The sequence below is a fragment of the Stegodyphus dumicola genome, chromosome 4, assembly GCF_044657685.1.
Source record: "Stegodyphus dumicola isolate Sdum_Otavi_A_Nest chromosome 4, ASM4465768v1".
In the NCBI taxonomy this organism is placed as follows: domain Eukaryota; kingdom Metazoa; phylum Arthropoda; class Arachnida; order Araneae; family Eresidae; genus Stegodyphus; species Stegodyphus dumicola.
Genome location: NC_140771.1, coordinates 62,063,937 through 62,078,952, shown reverse-complemented (window position 1 = coordinate 62,078,952; position 15,016 = coordinate 62,063,937). Strand labels below are relative to the sequence as shown.

The window sequence follows — 15,016 nt, the reverse complement described above, 5'->3', positions numbered from 1 at the left end:
AAGCATTTTACCACCGTCAATATTTGTTTTTTCCCCAGTAACACATCTATTCACCATTACCAAACACACTCACTACACAAACACACCTGTGAGACACTATTTATTGTAAATGAAGACAGTTTCTTCTCCTTTTAACTACACTCATGGACACAATCGTATTTTAGGATATTTTCTACTTCTTTTCCTTTTCTTTCTATCGGCCTTTTTTTTTTTTTTTTTTTTTCTTTTTCCCTCTATTATTTTTGGGCCATTTATTTTAAATTTTATTTTGTCCCATCTTTTCTTCCTGGCCTTTTGAACTCGTACAAGATGTACGAAGTTCCTTTTTACTCTCCTCAAATACGAAATTGCCCCTCTTTCTATATACCTTTCCTTCGCACCTATGCTTGATTTTTCGCCCATCGGTGCAGAAAGACTTAGCGGGTGCAAAACAAGATATCTGTCTACTTTGTCTGTCTGTCTGTCTGATAGCACATGTGTACTGTTTTGATTTTGTATTTTGACGCGAAAAATGTCTTTGCAGGCTGCTCAAAATTCATTTTGTTTAATAGTAAATTCTCTAAGTGAAGAGGATCGTTCGAAATTCTTGTCATGGTGTAAAGAACAATTTTCCATAGGTGCTACGCGTAAGTTATTCTTTCATTCTTCTCAATAATTTCAGTAATTTAGCTAGATAAATACTATGCATTGCTAACTGACATAACGAGTTTGCATTCATATTTACATTGTCTTACAGAAATAACCGGCCATTATTTATTTTTTTATTTTTTATATTTGAAAAAAATAAAAATAAATAATAAATTTTAAAAATGACATTTTAATGTGAAATGGAAGAAGAAGGTACCACGAAATTAATCGGATATGTCTTATGGAAAGTATCCATAAAAACTACAAGCACATATTAGTGTTCGACAATAATTTTTGGTTGATCTTTACATTATGGTAACTTGGCGAAAATTTGGCAACCAACTCTCCTACAGCAACCCTCTATTTTTTTTTCCCCGCCGCCATTTTGTCTTAACGAAGTAAAGACATGTTTCTTTTCTTTTTATCTACTGAACACTTCTTCCAACAATCTAGTAGCCGAATTACACTTATGCTAGAAATTTTATCAAACAAAACTGCTTAATCATGACAAATATTCACTGCAAAATTGTGCACAATACCATACTCTTTACACGTTTTTCAAAATAACACATACACATAAACCATATACACGGCGACTTATTTTTACTTAAAAAAACATCCCAGAATTGCACAAAAATGGCATTGCGCACATTCTTCAGTATATCCATGTACACTGCTTTTTTGTCATAAATTAGAAAAATTTCTCAAAAATACATGACAATTTTATCAATCTTTAAACCCGGTAAAAAGAACATATATGAAATTACCTGATCGCGAAAAAGTATATACCCTTTCCAAATATGAACATTTCCACATATAAAATAAGTAAAATATCCAAAAACTTTTACCTCTCAATTATCTATTATATTATAAACGTCACGAACGAATTCATACCGCAAGAATTACAAATACTTAGTGTCAAATATTTAAATTATTTCTATGCACGTTTATTTCAACTTAAACCTATACTAAATTCCTACAAACATAAAATTCACAAAATAACTATCATTTAATTAAAATATCACTAAACCATGTACACGTCGACTTATTTTTACTTAAAAAAACATCCCACAATTGCACAAAAATGGCATTGCGCACACTCTTCACTATATCCATGTACACTGCTTTTTTCTCATAAATTAGAAAAATTTCACAAAAATACATGGCAATTTTCTCAATCTTTAAACCCGGTTAAAAGAACATATATGAAATTACCTGATCGCGAAAAAGTATTTACCTTTTACAAATATGAACATTTCCACATATAAAATAAATAAAATATCCAAAAACTTTTACCTCTAAATCATCTATTACATTATACACGTCACCAACGAATTCATACCGCAAGCATTACGAATACTTAATATCAAATATTTAAGTTATTTCCATGCACGTTTATTTCAACTTAAACGTATACCAAATTCCTACAAACATAAAATTCACAAAATAACTATCATTTCATTAAAATATAATTAAATTCAAAAACACTACTTAAAATATAAATGAGCACATACATTAAATTAATAAAAATTACCTTACAATCCTAATTACTTTAAACTAAATCATTGCTAATAACAATTTTCCCAATAATACAAAATTCCTTTCCACCTTACATTTAGAACAATGCATAAAAATAATATCCTCAAATAATTAAAAATACTAACTTACCTAATCTTCTTCAGAATCTTGATTACGTGTCCGATAAACTTTTCTTTAGTTACGGCCATGGGATCCAAAAATTCACGAACACTGTTTCACACAACACAGAATAAACCAAATACAAAATTTCCAGATTTTTTCCCGATTTCCCCCCTTTTCCGATTCAAGAACCGTAATTCGTCCATTAATATCACATGACATATCCCATGATCTCTCATTTCCCTCACACAAAATAATCCGTAATCGGAACTGAGTACTGCTCACATTATTACCAAAGTCCCAGGTAGTAACCTTTATCGCCTCCAAAATGTCGCCAAACTACCAGTTACCATATTGTAAAGATCAACCTTTTTTTTTTCCGGGCATGCGAAATTCTTTGTGTGTTGATAAATTTTATTGTGAAAAGTGTCTCAGAGTGCAACTGAGTAAAATCCTTCAGCATGAGCTGTTTCATCCAAAACTTTGTTACAAGTGAGATTGCCTATTTGCATGGGAGATGTGTTTTTTTTCTCATCTGTAGTATAAATAAGGCTACAAAGCTGGGTTTTTTTGGAAAGTCTGTCATGAAGGCATCCAGTTTTTTGATAAAAGTTACTTATTGATACTTTTATAAAAAATTTTTGCTGACTTTTTAAAAAAGATTACCAAACTATCGATATTTATCTTAAGTCAGAAAACGTTTTCAACATATCAAAAGAAAGTACACCCGTACATTTTAATAATTTATAATACAAATTTTAAACAAGAGTTATTTGATGTATTAAAAAATAAAACTAATTTTTTGTAAAATCATTTTGGAATATTTTTGTGTTGTTATCTTTATGTACGCAGCTATATGATTTGCTTAAAAAAATTCAGATAATAACAAAAACTCAATATGCTGTACAACTTCAGAATTGTGCACAGGCTATCTACCAAAGCTATTTCATCACTGTGCACTCAGCTTTCAACCTTCGCAATTAAATCCATTTTCATGCACTACTGTAACGCAGATATTTTCCCTTTTCATTCCAAATTGTAAAAAAAGGAGGGACTAAACATAACTAAAAATCACAATTATCCAAGAACAGCTGATACAGCCAGTTAATGAAAGTAAAACGACGATTTCTACTTTTGCCGTTTAAAAATGTACAGTTTTAAAACTTACAAATAGTGCTGAGGAACAGATGGCAGGTAACCAAGAGAGAAATATCCCATAATCCCATTGATTCTGGTTATCAAAATAATAATAATAATAATGTTGCCAGAATAAAATGATTACCTTACAAAGAAGGAAATAAGGTTATGAGATTAAAATTATTATCTAACAATTAAATTGCCAAATTTGCTATTTACCTGATACTTTACTTTAGCAAGAATTGATACTTTAGAATTTTTCATTAAAATTAATTGGTTGTCATCAAGTATAAATATTTGTTGTATATGACAACAAATTGTGCATATTTCAGTACCATTTTGGTTCTGTTTTAGCAGTAAAATATAACTTCATCTTGTGGTTACTAAAAGTTTTTCACTGTCAGTAATTCCTCCTTCTTGAAAGAATGTAATGGCAAATTTATTATTTATCAACTATTATATTGTAAAACTCAGTGTGATTCTTTCATAAAGAATTCACAAAGAGCCAAAGTGTGGTGTGAAAAAATATTTGGGTAAAAAAATTATGAATTTTAATGTTTATGGCATTTTTCAGTTTGTTTGCTTTGAATGACGTATTTATGCATATTATGGGTGCTCCTTTGAACAGACGCCCCATCCTCTTTTCCAATGACTCCATGTATTTCTCTATCAAATTCCTAATGAGTCTTTACCATCAGAATCATTTCAACCTTTTTAAAATTTGTTGCTTTCGTAATTGAATATTATAATAAAGATGTGACATAAGATTAGTCCCTGGCAAAGAAAAAAATGAAATCTCATCAACATGTAGAAAGATATCTCTTTTTCTGAAGTGATTGAAACCATGTTTTCTGCAAAATATGGTAAAACTTGTGAGCTTGTGTATGCAGTTGCTAAAGATCTAAATAACCAGCTGTTCCTGAACAGATAAAAATACTATGTAACTTGTTAATTTCAAAATTTTACTTAGAGTCTTTGAAGGGAAGAAGAGAACATCAATATAAACACTGTTCACTTAGGAAAGCTGACCAAACATTCCAATGCAACTGTAAAGCATTCATTGGACTCTCTGCACAATACAGTGAAAAGTTGTTAATTCGGACACCCATAATCCAGAATGATCTATAATCCGGACCTCAAAGCTTCAAACTTTCTGTGCATGCGCCGTGTCGACACATGCACGTAAGGCCTTTACGGCTGAGAATATGCTTGTGCGCGTGCGCAAAATACGTTTACGAATGCGTGTTTAATGTATAACGAACGGTATAAGCTAAGCTAAAATTATTTAATTATCTATTTCAGTTAATGTTGCAGATTGAGTTGTTCCTTAATCTTCAAATTAGATCCGGCTTATTATTTTTTGCAGACTGTTAGAGCAATTGGTTGATCTTTACAATATGGTAACTGGTAGTTTGGTGACATTTTGGAGGCGATAAAGGTTACTACCTGGGACTTTGGTAATAATGTGAGCAGTACTCAGTTCCAATTACGCATTATTTTGTGTGAGGGAAATGAGAGATCATGGGATATGTCATGTGATATTAATGGACGAATTACGGTTCTTTAATCGGAAAAGGGGGGAAATCGGGAAAAAATCTGGAAATTTTGTATTTGGTTTATTCTGTGTTGTGTGAAACAGTGTTCGTGAATTTTTGGATCCCATGGCCGTAACTAAAGAAAAGTTTATCGGACACGTAATCAAGATTCTGAAGAAGATTAGGTAAGTTAGTATTTTTAATTATTTCTGGATATTATTTTTATGCATTGTTCTAAATGTAAGGTGGAAGTAAAGGAATTTGGTATTATTGGGAAAATTGTTATTAGCAATGATTTAGTTTAAAGTAATTAGGATTGTAAGGTAATTTTTATTAATTTAATGTATGTGCTCATTTATATTTTAAGTAGTGTTTTTGAATTTAATTATATTTTAATTAAATGATAGTTATTTTGTGAATTTTATGTTTGTAGGAATTTGGTATACGTTTAAGTTGAAGTAAACGTGCATGGAAATAATTTAAATATTTGATACTAAGTATTTGTAATGCTTGCGGTATGAATTCGTTGGTGACGTGTATAATGTAATAGATGATTTAGAGGTAAAAGTTTTTGGATATTTTATTTATTTTATATGTGGAAATGTTCATATTTGGAAAGGGTAAATACTTTTTCGCGATCAGGTAATTTCATATATGTTCTTTTTACCGGGTTTAAAGATTGATAAAATTGTCATGTATTTTCGTGAAATTTTTCTACTTTATGAGAAAAAAGCAGTGTACATGGATATAGTGAAGAGTGTATGCAATGCCATTTTTGTGCAATTCTGGGATGTTTTTTTAAGTAAAAATAAGTCGGCGTGTACATGGTTTATGTGTATGTGTTATTTCGAAAAACGCGTAAGGAGTATGGTATTGTGCACTTTTTCCCAATTTTGCAGTGAATATTTGTCATGATTAAGCAGTTTTGTTTGATAAAATTTCTAGCATAAGTGTAATTCGGCTACTAGATTGTTGGAAGAAGTGTTCAGTAGATAAAAAGAAAAGAAACATGTCTTTACTTGGTGAAGACAAAATGGCGGCGGGGAAAAAAAAAATAGAGGTTTGCTGTAGGAGAGTTGGTTGCCAAATTTTCGCCAAAAAATCGCCAAGTTACCATAATGTAAAGATCAACCGAGCAATTTTATAAAAGTAAGCTTGAACTTTCGATTATGTCAAACAGAATTTCTGATATATATTTATTAATATGTAAATGATGTACAAAGCGAAAGTATGTTTCAAAGTTCATTAAACAAAAAGTGGAATTGCTACAAAAAATGGATAAAGGCATATCCTTTGTTTATCTAAACTTTGTTTATCTTTAATGCCGCGGCGCCGCGCTATGAATTGGAAGTTGATCTGTCAGCACTATCCTTATCTTCAGGGCAGATGTTTTTATTTTATTTGGCTTGTAATTCCTTATTAAATGTAGTATTTCATCTCGATGTACTCCATCTTTGATATGATTTAAATCAAATTCCTCGTCATTATAATTCGCTTCCGATAGCGAAGAAAGTAATAGAGGTTATTGAAAACGAAAAAATTTCAATTGACAAATTAGTCGGTATTCTTGACACAGCTATTAAGCTTTATATTAGCTATTAAGCTTTTTCTTTTTTGTAAATTTTGATACCCTTTAGATCATAATTGTTCTTTATTTCATAAATTACGGTTTCATATTTTTAATTTTATAATTTCTGCATGCCATCTTACCAGATTTAAACTGATGATCTATAATCCGGAATCACCGAAGTCCCGACGAGTCCAGATTAACGACTTTGACTGTATACTGAAAAATCCATTGTTTTGGAAGAATCTGCTCTTTTTTCTAGTGAAAAGGCTTTTGTCTACTTTGACAACCTTGTCGCTTTCCGTGATCTTAAATGTTAGGTGGGCTGTTAAAGTTGCTTGGCAAATCTCCCGCATGTAACTGTTCCAATCAATAGTCATATTTTGTTTCATCTTAAGTTGTAATTTGCGAAATTCAATTGAAGTCATCTTCTGACATCAGAAATATATGAACTTCACGATTGTGAGAAAAGGGATTTTGGAACCATCAAACCAATTTTGCTATCTAAATCCTTTTTTCTCATTGCAAGATCCTCTCATGTGATGCCATTTCATGGCGTTTTGTTCAAAACTCAGTTTCGTTTCTTGATCTTTCAAGCACAACTGTTTATTTTTTATGATGCCTCTTGTTTAAAATACATCAGTCACATTCATCTATGAAGAATTCCCAAACTGTGAAATCCATGATAAGCATGGGGGGGGGGAGAAAAGAAAATCTTATAAGTAAATATTTATATCTTGCAAAAAGTTCACAAATGAAAAAGAAACTGAACTTGTGAATTGTGTGAAATTAAACTCTTGAATCATGTTAGGATTTCTACAATTGATTAAGCATCACTGGTATCAGGAATAGTTTGGTGAAACAGGATAGTATCAAAATATTTAACTGTCTTTATATAATGTGTGTTTTAAAATATGTTTATTTAATATGTTTTAAAAACTGCATCTTCCCTTCAATTTCTTGTGCTTTAGGTATAGAATCTAAGGGTTTGTTTTTTCAGCATTTTATTAATATAAGAATGTTTCATTGTTAATAGCTTAGTGGATGGTGTATTAGGAAATTGTGAAAATAAAGTTTAAGAAATTCTGATTTTGCATCTGTTATAAGATGCAGAACCTGTGGCTAATATTGATTTGGAAGGAAATGATAAATATCTGCTTACAAATAAGCTTGGTAATTGTTAATAAAATTCATTTTTTTTACAATAAAGGTATTTTTAGATATATTTTAACATTTACTTTATTTATTTGATATTCTTTATGACTAACATTTACATTTTTACACCCAGTGAATAATGAAAATGAAACAGCAAAACAAAATAAAGTGAAAGTTATTAAATATAAATCCACATGTCAATGATCTTTTAAAAAAAATCTATTAATCATATTCCCTGTAAAATTCATGTACATTTTTTTCTTTTGATCTTCAATTTTGGTTACTATTTTTCTTCATTTTAGGAGCTAAGTATTTAAATAATAATACAACAAAATATAATTTACAGAATTTCCCAACTAAATGAATTTAAGATCATACAACATTATATATATATAGTGATAAATAGATAAATGTAAGTGAAATATCACTGGTGAATGCCCAAAAAATACAAGTCAGGATTGTTAATAATTAGAAAATTTCAGATATGTAAATTTATATAGCATATTCATAATGATTTTTTAACTTTTAAATTCACTGTCCTGAATACTTTAAGAAAAATTTGCCCAAATAATTTTTTTTATTCCTAGATGAATACAAGGAGGCATATTTTGATCTTCGAACTATAGCTGAAGATATAAAAGCATTGATTCCTCTTGAAGCAATTCTTCCTTCCGAAAAAGTTATGCATGAAAACATATGCAATGTAAGAATCCTTTTAAAAAGCACCTTGTAAGTTTTAATTTATATGTTTACAGAGACTTATATGCTCTCTTAATGAAAGCTTATGTTGATTCTTTACTCATGTATACTGTGTTTTATATGTTGCAAACTGACAAAATAATGGAAACATCTGTGTAATTCATTACTCATTGGTTTTATATTATTTTCTAAATTTAAATTTGTTTATGTTAGTTCTTAAAAGTAAAGTCCTTTTTTTATTTTGGGTATCGAATTGAATCGTATGACATCATAACAAATTTTGTATAATGCTTAAAATTATTCTAATAAATTTGAGAAAATTTAAAACATTTTTTCATAAGAGAGGATATTATTAGCACGTTTTATTGAACTGCTGGTAATGAGATACGCAAATTTCTTTTGGTAACCCTCTCAGGGATCATCCCATTGCATTGAAACTACAGAAGTGTAGAATAATAAATATTAACAGAAAATCGATTCCTATCAAAACCATCAGTTGTGGTTTACACAGATCTGATATGGAGCCCTGGCTTTATAATATTAGGTTTTGCAAAAAGTGTATATGGACCACATAACCTGGACTGCTGATTGGAAATGCAACATTTTCTGATGAGTCCATTTTTATGCATTTCTATCCATTTATTAAATTAGGTATTTAGTAAATTTATATCTAGAGAAGCCATCTTGTTGACATGATAGTAGGAAAACTGGCAGCCATAGCCTTGAACTCAGGTGTGAATTTCTTAGAAGGGATGGATGCTTCTAAATGTATAATGTCTTTGCAAAATGGTGAGGGGCTTAAAATATTTTCAAACCAAAAGTCCTCTCAAGTAGTTGTTGGAAGGAGAAGAGGAGTTGTAAAACCTGCAGATCCATACTTTGGGGGATTTTACAAAAATGAAACAAGGCTGGACAAATTCATGCTGTTGCCTCCCTCAGGGGCTCATGTTTGTAAGTACGAGTTTGGCAATCCTGAGGTACCCTAGCCTATCAGGGAATCTTCTTGGTGAGACGAGTATCACGACTCAATTAGCCCCCAGTGATCTGTCTCACCTTTTCCTTTTTCTCTCCCCTTGTGGTTTCCTTCTTGGAGGTTGGGCTGCAGGTGAGAAACAGTTACACCCTTTTGTTTCAGCTCCTCACTAAGAATAAACTGCCCACGTATTTGCCGTGCGTGGAGACCCGAAAGGCTGGAAACTAGGGTCCTGGTAAATGAGAGGTGCGGTACTGTCACCAACATACTGACTTGGCTTCTGCATCAGTTTAAATGCGTGGTACATACTGGCCCCGTATGCATCAATCGGCTGGTCCAGATTGCTTCTGGCTTGGGGTTAAGCAATCAGAGCATCTGCTGGACACATAGTTAAGGGTGGAGGTCTGTTCTAGGAATGCTGTGTGAATGTATAGATATGATTAGTATTGGTGCAGGCATCTGCATTCCCTAGTTGGACTGAATGGTGGGTGGTACAGTCATGTCCGAAATAACTATTATCTTTCTATATTATGACTTCTTCAAATAATTGTATTTCTCAAACCAACCAACTGCACATTATGATAATTAATAAATAAATCAATGTATGAATGTGAAAATATACTTCCTTACTACGTTGAAATGATTGATAAAGCACAGAAGAAAACTTCTATTAATCCCAAATTAAGATCTACTGGAAATTACAAATTCCTGGTTATAAATAACTAAATAAGGGATTGCAGAAAATATCACCTTTTTTGGTAAACAAATACATAACTTCAACAATAGGCGAACCAAAGAACATCAAGGAGCTTAGATCTGGTGATCTACTTATAGAAACCACATCTCCCAAACAGACAGCTACACTTTGCAATCTAACAAGCTTAAGAAACGCACAAATAAATGTCTCCCCTCATAAGACGTTAAATTTCTCATGGGGTGTCATTTCAGAATCAGACCTAATAACTGTTACAGAGGATGAAATGATTACTGAACTCAAAAACCAAGTTGTGTTCAGAATGTGAAGAATTAAGAGACGTGGAGATGAACAACTTGTGAACACGAGATATATTATACTAACATTTAACACTCCGTTTCTTCCCAAATCTATCAAAGCAAGATATCCAAATTGCCCATTGCAACCATAAGTGCCCAATTCGGTGTGTTGTTTCCAATGTCAGCAATATGGGCATTCTAAATTCTTCTGTAATGGCAATCTTACTTGTGCCAGATGCTCAGAGGTGGGCCATGGCAGTGAAGGCTGCTTAAAAACACTGCTTTACATAAACTGTGAGGGAGGGCACCCAGGGTATTCTAGATCTTGTAGAAAATGGAAAAGGGGAAAAGTGCAGAACATAAAGGTCACCAAGAAAAATATCCCATGCAGAAGCAAAGAAGATAGCTGATAGTTCTCAGCCTTGGCTCAGCGTTTTTTATGCCAATGCCTCCAAGACTTTTCAATCAATTAGAACTCGAACATTACCTACTCTGCAATCTAAAAAAACTTTAGAAACATCAAAGAGTAACCAAACAGACAAAAGAGAAGTAGTAAAAAAACCCCAATCCGCTTGAGCATAGAACTACAAAGAAAAAAAAACAAAAAGTAATACAGAACCAATCAAAATCAAAATCCAGAAGCACAAGCTACAGCTCATTTGACAGCATATGTGCTGATATGATAGATTCAGAGATGAAAACAGATGAAGACTTTCCAAAACATCTGCTTTCGTATTTAAGTAAGAGTCAGCATCAGAAAAATAAGTCTCCATGATGGCCACCCTCATATTTTGGAAAAGGTTTTGCCAATGTATCAAATAGTAGTAATTATTCCACAGAATCGCTATCCTACAAGCATCATACAGAAAATAAATGAATTGTATTTAACACTTCGAACCTAAAAGTTTATAATACTTATTTTACGATGCTTGAATTGATGAGAGCATTGTTCATAACTAGCAAAACAAGTCCAGGTCCTGATGGTATAAGCTATAAGATGGTAAAACATCTCCTGCTTAAATTAGCTACTTTCCTTGCACTATATAATAGAATATGAGCGGAACAGGTTTTCCAGGATGCATGGCGAAGAGCTAGCGTAATCCCTATAGCAAAGCCAGGGAAAGATCCTAAGAATCCCTCTATCGTCCCATTGCTCTGACCAGCTGTACATGCAAAGTTCTTGAAAAGATTGTGAACTACCACTTAGTCCACTACTTAGAAGAAAATTGTCTATTATCACCATATCGGAGTGGCTTCCGAAAAGGAAGATCAACTAGATAATATTGCGATCCTTGAAACAGCTGTACAAAATGTTCTTATGAAAATAAACCATTTAGTTTCCTTCGTCTTTGATATGGAGAAAGCATATGACAGAACATGGAGATATGGAATACTTCATGATTTATACGACACTAGATTATGTGGACAGTTACCACTCTTTGTGCAGAACCTTTAATGGATAGATGCTTCCAAGTGCAAATAGGCTCTTTGCTATCAAAGGAGTTTATACAAGAGGAAGGTGTGCCCAAAGGTGCGTTTTGAGCATCACTCTTTTTAATTAAAAAAATTAATTCTATTCTTAATAAACTTCCAAAACCTGTTCTTGGCACATTATAGATCGATAATCTTTAAATTTGTTATCAAGGCTGCATTGTACTCAGAGACAACCAGAGGTTTCTTTATACAAAATTACTAAATGGGCCAATAGAAATGGGTTCAAATTCTCAAAGCAGAAGACAGTATGTGTACATTATTTGCCATAAAAGAAACCTACACCCAGAACCAGACCTCTTCTTAGACTGTGCCTTGATTCCAGTGGTGCCTGAGGTTAAGTTCCTAGGACTAATACTTGACAGGAAGCTCAGCTTCTTGTCTCATGTATTAAACCTAAACAACTGCCTTAAGAAATAAATATTCTGTAGGTCTTAGTGAATACCTCTTGGAGTGCTGACGGACATTCCGTTCTGCAAATTTATAGATTGTCTTATTCGATCAAAAATTTAATGTGGATCGATTACCTGTGGATCTACATGGCCTTCAGTATTGCTGAAAATTGACCCTATCCACTACCAAGCTCTGCGAATTTGCTCCAATGCATTCAGAACGTCTCCAGTGCAGTCTTTATGTTGAATGCCATGAGCCATCTTTAAGTTTAACACAGGAAGAGTTGTCTCTGAAGTACTACTTCAGAGTTAATTCTCAACCATTTCGTCCTGTTCGATCACTTCTCCATGATGACCAGTATAATCTTTTGTACCAAACACAAACTTCTTGCATTCCTCCTTTCACTTTGAAGGTAAGTCACTTTTGGAAAATTATGATTTGACTGATGTACATGTTAAAGAAGCAAGGTTATATGATCTCCCACCTTCCATATATTTAAAAATTACTACTCTCAGCATTTTTGGTTATTTCGACAAGAGAAGTACTTGTGATGTTTTTTCCCAACAAATCTTTGAAGAGCACAAATGCAGGTACAACAGGCTATACCCCGATATATACGGATGGTTCAAAGTCCAACAATCAAGTTGGATAGGCATTTGTGTGTGGTGATACTACAAAAAGCTTTAGGCTACCTGAAGCCTTTTCTGTTTTTTCCTCAGAAATATCTGCCATCTATAATGCTCTGATATATATTTCTAGACAACACTGCAAGAAATGCATCATCTATATGGATTCCAAACATGCCTTAATGTCGATTAAAATCTTCTATAATAATAACAACCCTTTAGTTTGGGAAGCAGCTAAGCTAGATCAAAGTCTGAAGGATCGGGGTTACAGTATCATTTACTGCTGGGTGCCTGGACACATTGGGATCAAGAGGAATGAATTAGTTGATATTGCAGCTGAGTCAGCTATTGACAGTGTCCACCAGTCTATTCCCTTTAGAGGTATTCAGAAGGTCATCAAAAACAGAATGTTAGATAAATGGCAGAAGTTATGGGAATCTCAAGTGAACAATAAATTGAGACATGTAAAAGCCAGAATGTAGTGTTGGGAATTGAATATAAATCATGAGGAGAGTAAGTCCTCTTGACTCACCTCCGTATCGGTCATTTAAGATTAACTCATTAGTATTTACAGAATGGAGGAAATGAACCTATATGCCGTTCATACAATTATCTTTTATTCATTGAACATACCGGGTGGCCATAATTAAACTGACAATGCTCACAGTGTTCTGTAGCTCGATCTATTTGCGAGAATGATGCCACATTTTGTAGGAAGATTAAACAAGACGGGGGACGAAGGATTCCGCAAAAAAAAATTAGTTCCAAAAGTCATCGCTAGGGGAATATTTGTCGCTATGTAATAGAAAATAGAGTGTTAACAAATGCAAATTAATATGGAATAAAATTACCTTTTATTATGCACATTTTCTCATTTAGTTCAAGTGCAATATGGCAACACTTTAAAAAAGCGTAAAATCTACATAAACACCGATAAAGTCTCGTGATCTGCAATAGCATGTACACTGAGCAAAAGAAGAAGTTCTTTATTCAAATTTCACGTTACATCCATTCGCACAGTGCCAGCTGCTTGGGTTCTAAAAGCCAATGTGTTACGTTTCAAATCAATCGGATTGAAAGTTTATGTGCAATGTCTCCTTCTTTAGTCGAGTGTGCGTTACTGGTCAAATTCTTTTACCTCAACCAGTGCAACGCATCAGCCGCTCTACGTGCTTTTAGAACGCACAAAAAAAGCGCGTAAAGGTAACAGTCCTGTGTCTGTTAATGGGCTAAAAGCAATGGTTGCAACGTTTGAGAAAACAGGTTCTCTGAAGGTTCAGTCAGGCAGAGGACGAAAACCTGTACCACAGGATACAATCGAAGCAGTTGCCACAACGATTGTCGACAGAGGACCAGACAATATTCCTGCCACCTCTAGCGCTCGTGGAGTAGCTCAGAATATGGATATGCCGTACAGTATGGTATGGAAAATCTTACGAAAGATTATCAACTTCAGTCCGTACGAGATCAGCCGTGTACAGGAGTTACTGTACCCCGAACATGATAAGCGATTGACTTTTGCTCTCACCTTTCTTGCCAGAAGGGAGGTGGATGATGCTTGGCCGTGGAAAATCTTATGGGGAAACGAGGCCCACTTTTACCTGAATGGAACTGTGAATACCCAGAACTGCCAAATTTGGGATGACAAATCACCACATGCAGTCACAGCAATTACCTTACATTCACCAAAGATAACTGTTTGTTGTGGATTCACAGCGGAATTTATCGTAGGTCCATTCTTCTATGAGAACATTACCCTGACAGGACCGGAAACCTGTTTTGTTACCGGAGAGAAATATCGCCACATGTTGAACAGCTTTGTCATTCCGGCACTTCAGCAAAGACAATGCCTGGGGGAAATCATCTTCATGCAAGATGGAGCCGCTCCACACATTGCTGTACGGGTGCAACAGATGATACGACAGAAATTTACAACAGAAAGAGTCATTAGCCGCTACTTTCCAACTGCATGGCCACCTTGGTCGCCTGATCTTACCCCATGCGACTTCTAGCTATGGGGTTACCTTAAGTCCAAGGTCTATCAAGGAGTAGTCCAGGACCTGGCTACGTTGAAGGATAACATATCACGGACTGTACAGGAGATTCCTGCAGACATGTTACTTTCTGCTGTTGTGCATACTGTGCACAGAATGCAATATGTGGTCCACAACAACGGCAGCCA

General features: G+C 33.7%; 1 protein-coding gene across 3 annotated transcripts in view; it reads left to right on the top strand.

Moving 5' to 3' along the window:
* Window positions 1–447: 447 nt before the first annotated feature.
* LOC118187870 (uncharacterized) overlaps window positions 448–15,016 on the top strand; it is a 58,027-nt gene continuing 43,458 nt past the window's right edge. The window contains exons 1-2 of one of the 3 annotated variants that reach the window (XM_035358156.2): window positions 448–626; window positions 8,247–8,362. In XM_035358156.2, the coding sequence (XP_035214047.1) occupies window positions 512–626; window positions 8,247–8,362 (231 nt within the window). In that variant the 5' untranslated portion in view covers window positions 448–511. Of the gene's footprint in view, window positions 627–8,246; window positions 8,389–15,016 lie in introns of those variants that run through there. The other 2 variants (XM_085815015.1, XM_085815016.1) reach the window with 2 other exon arrangements.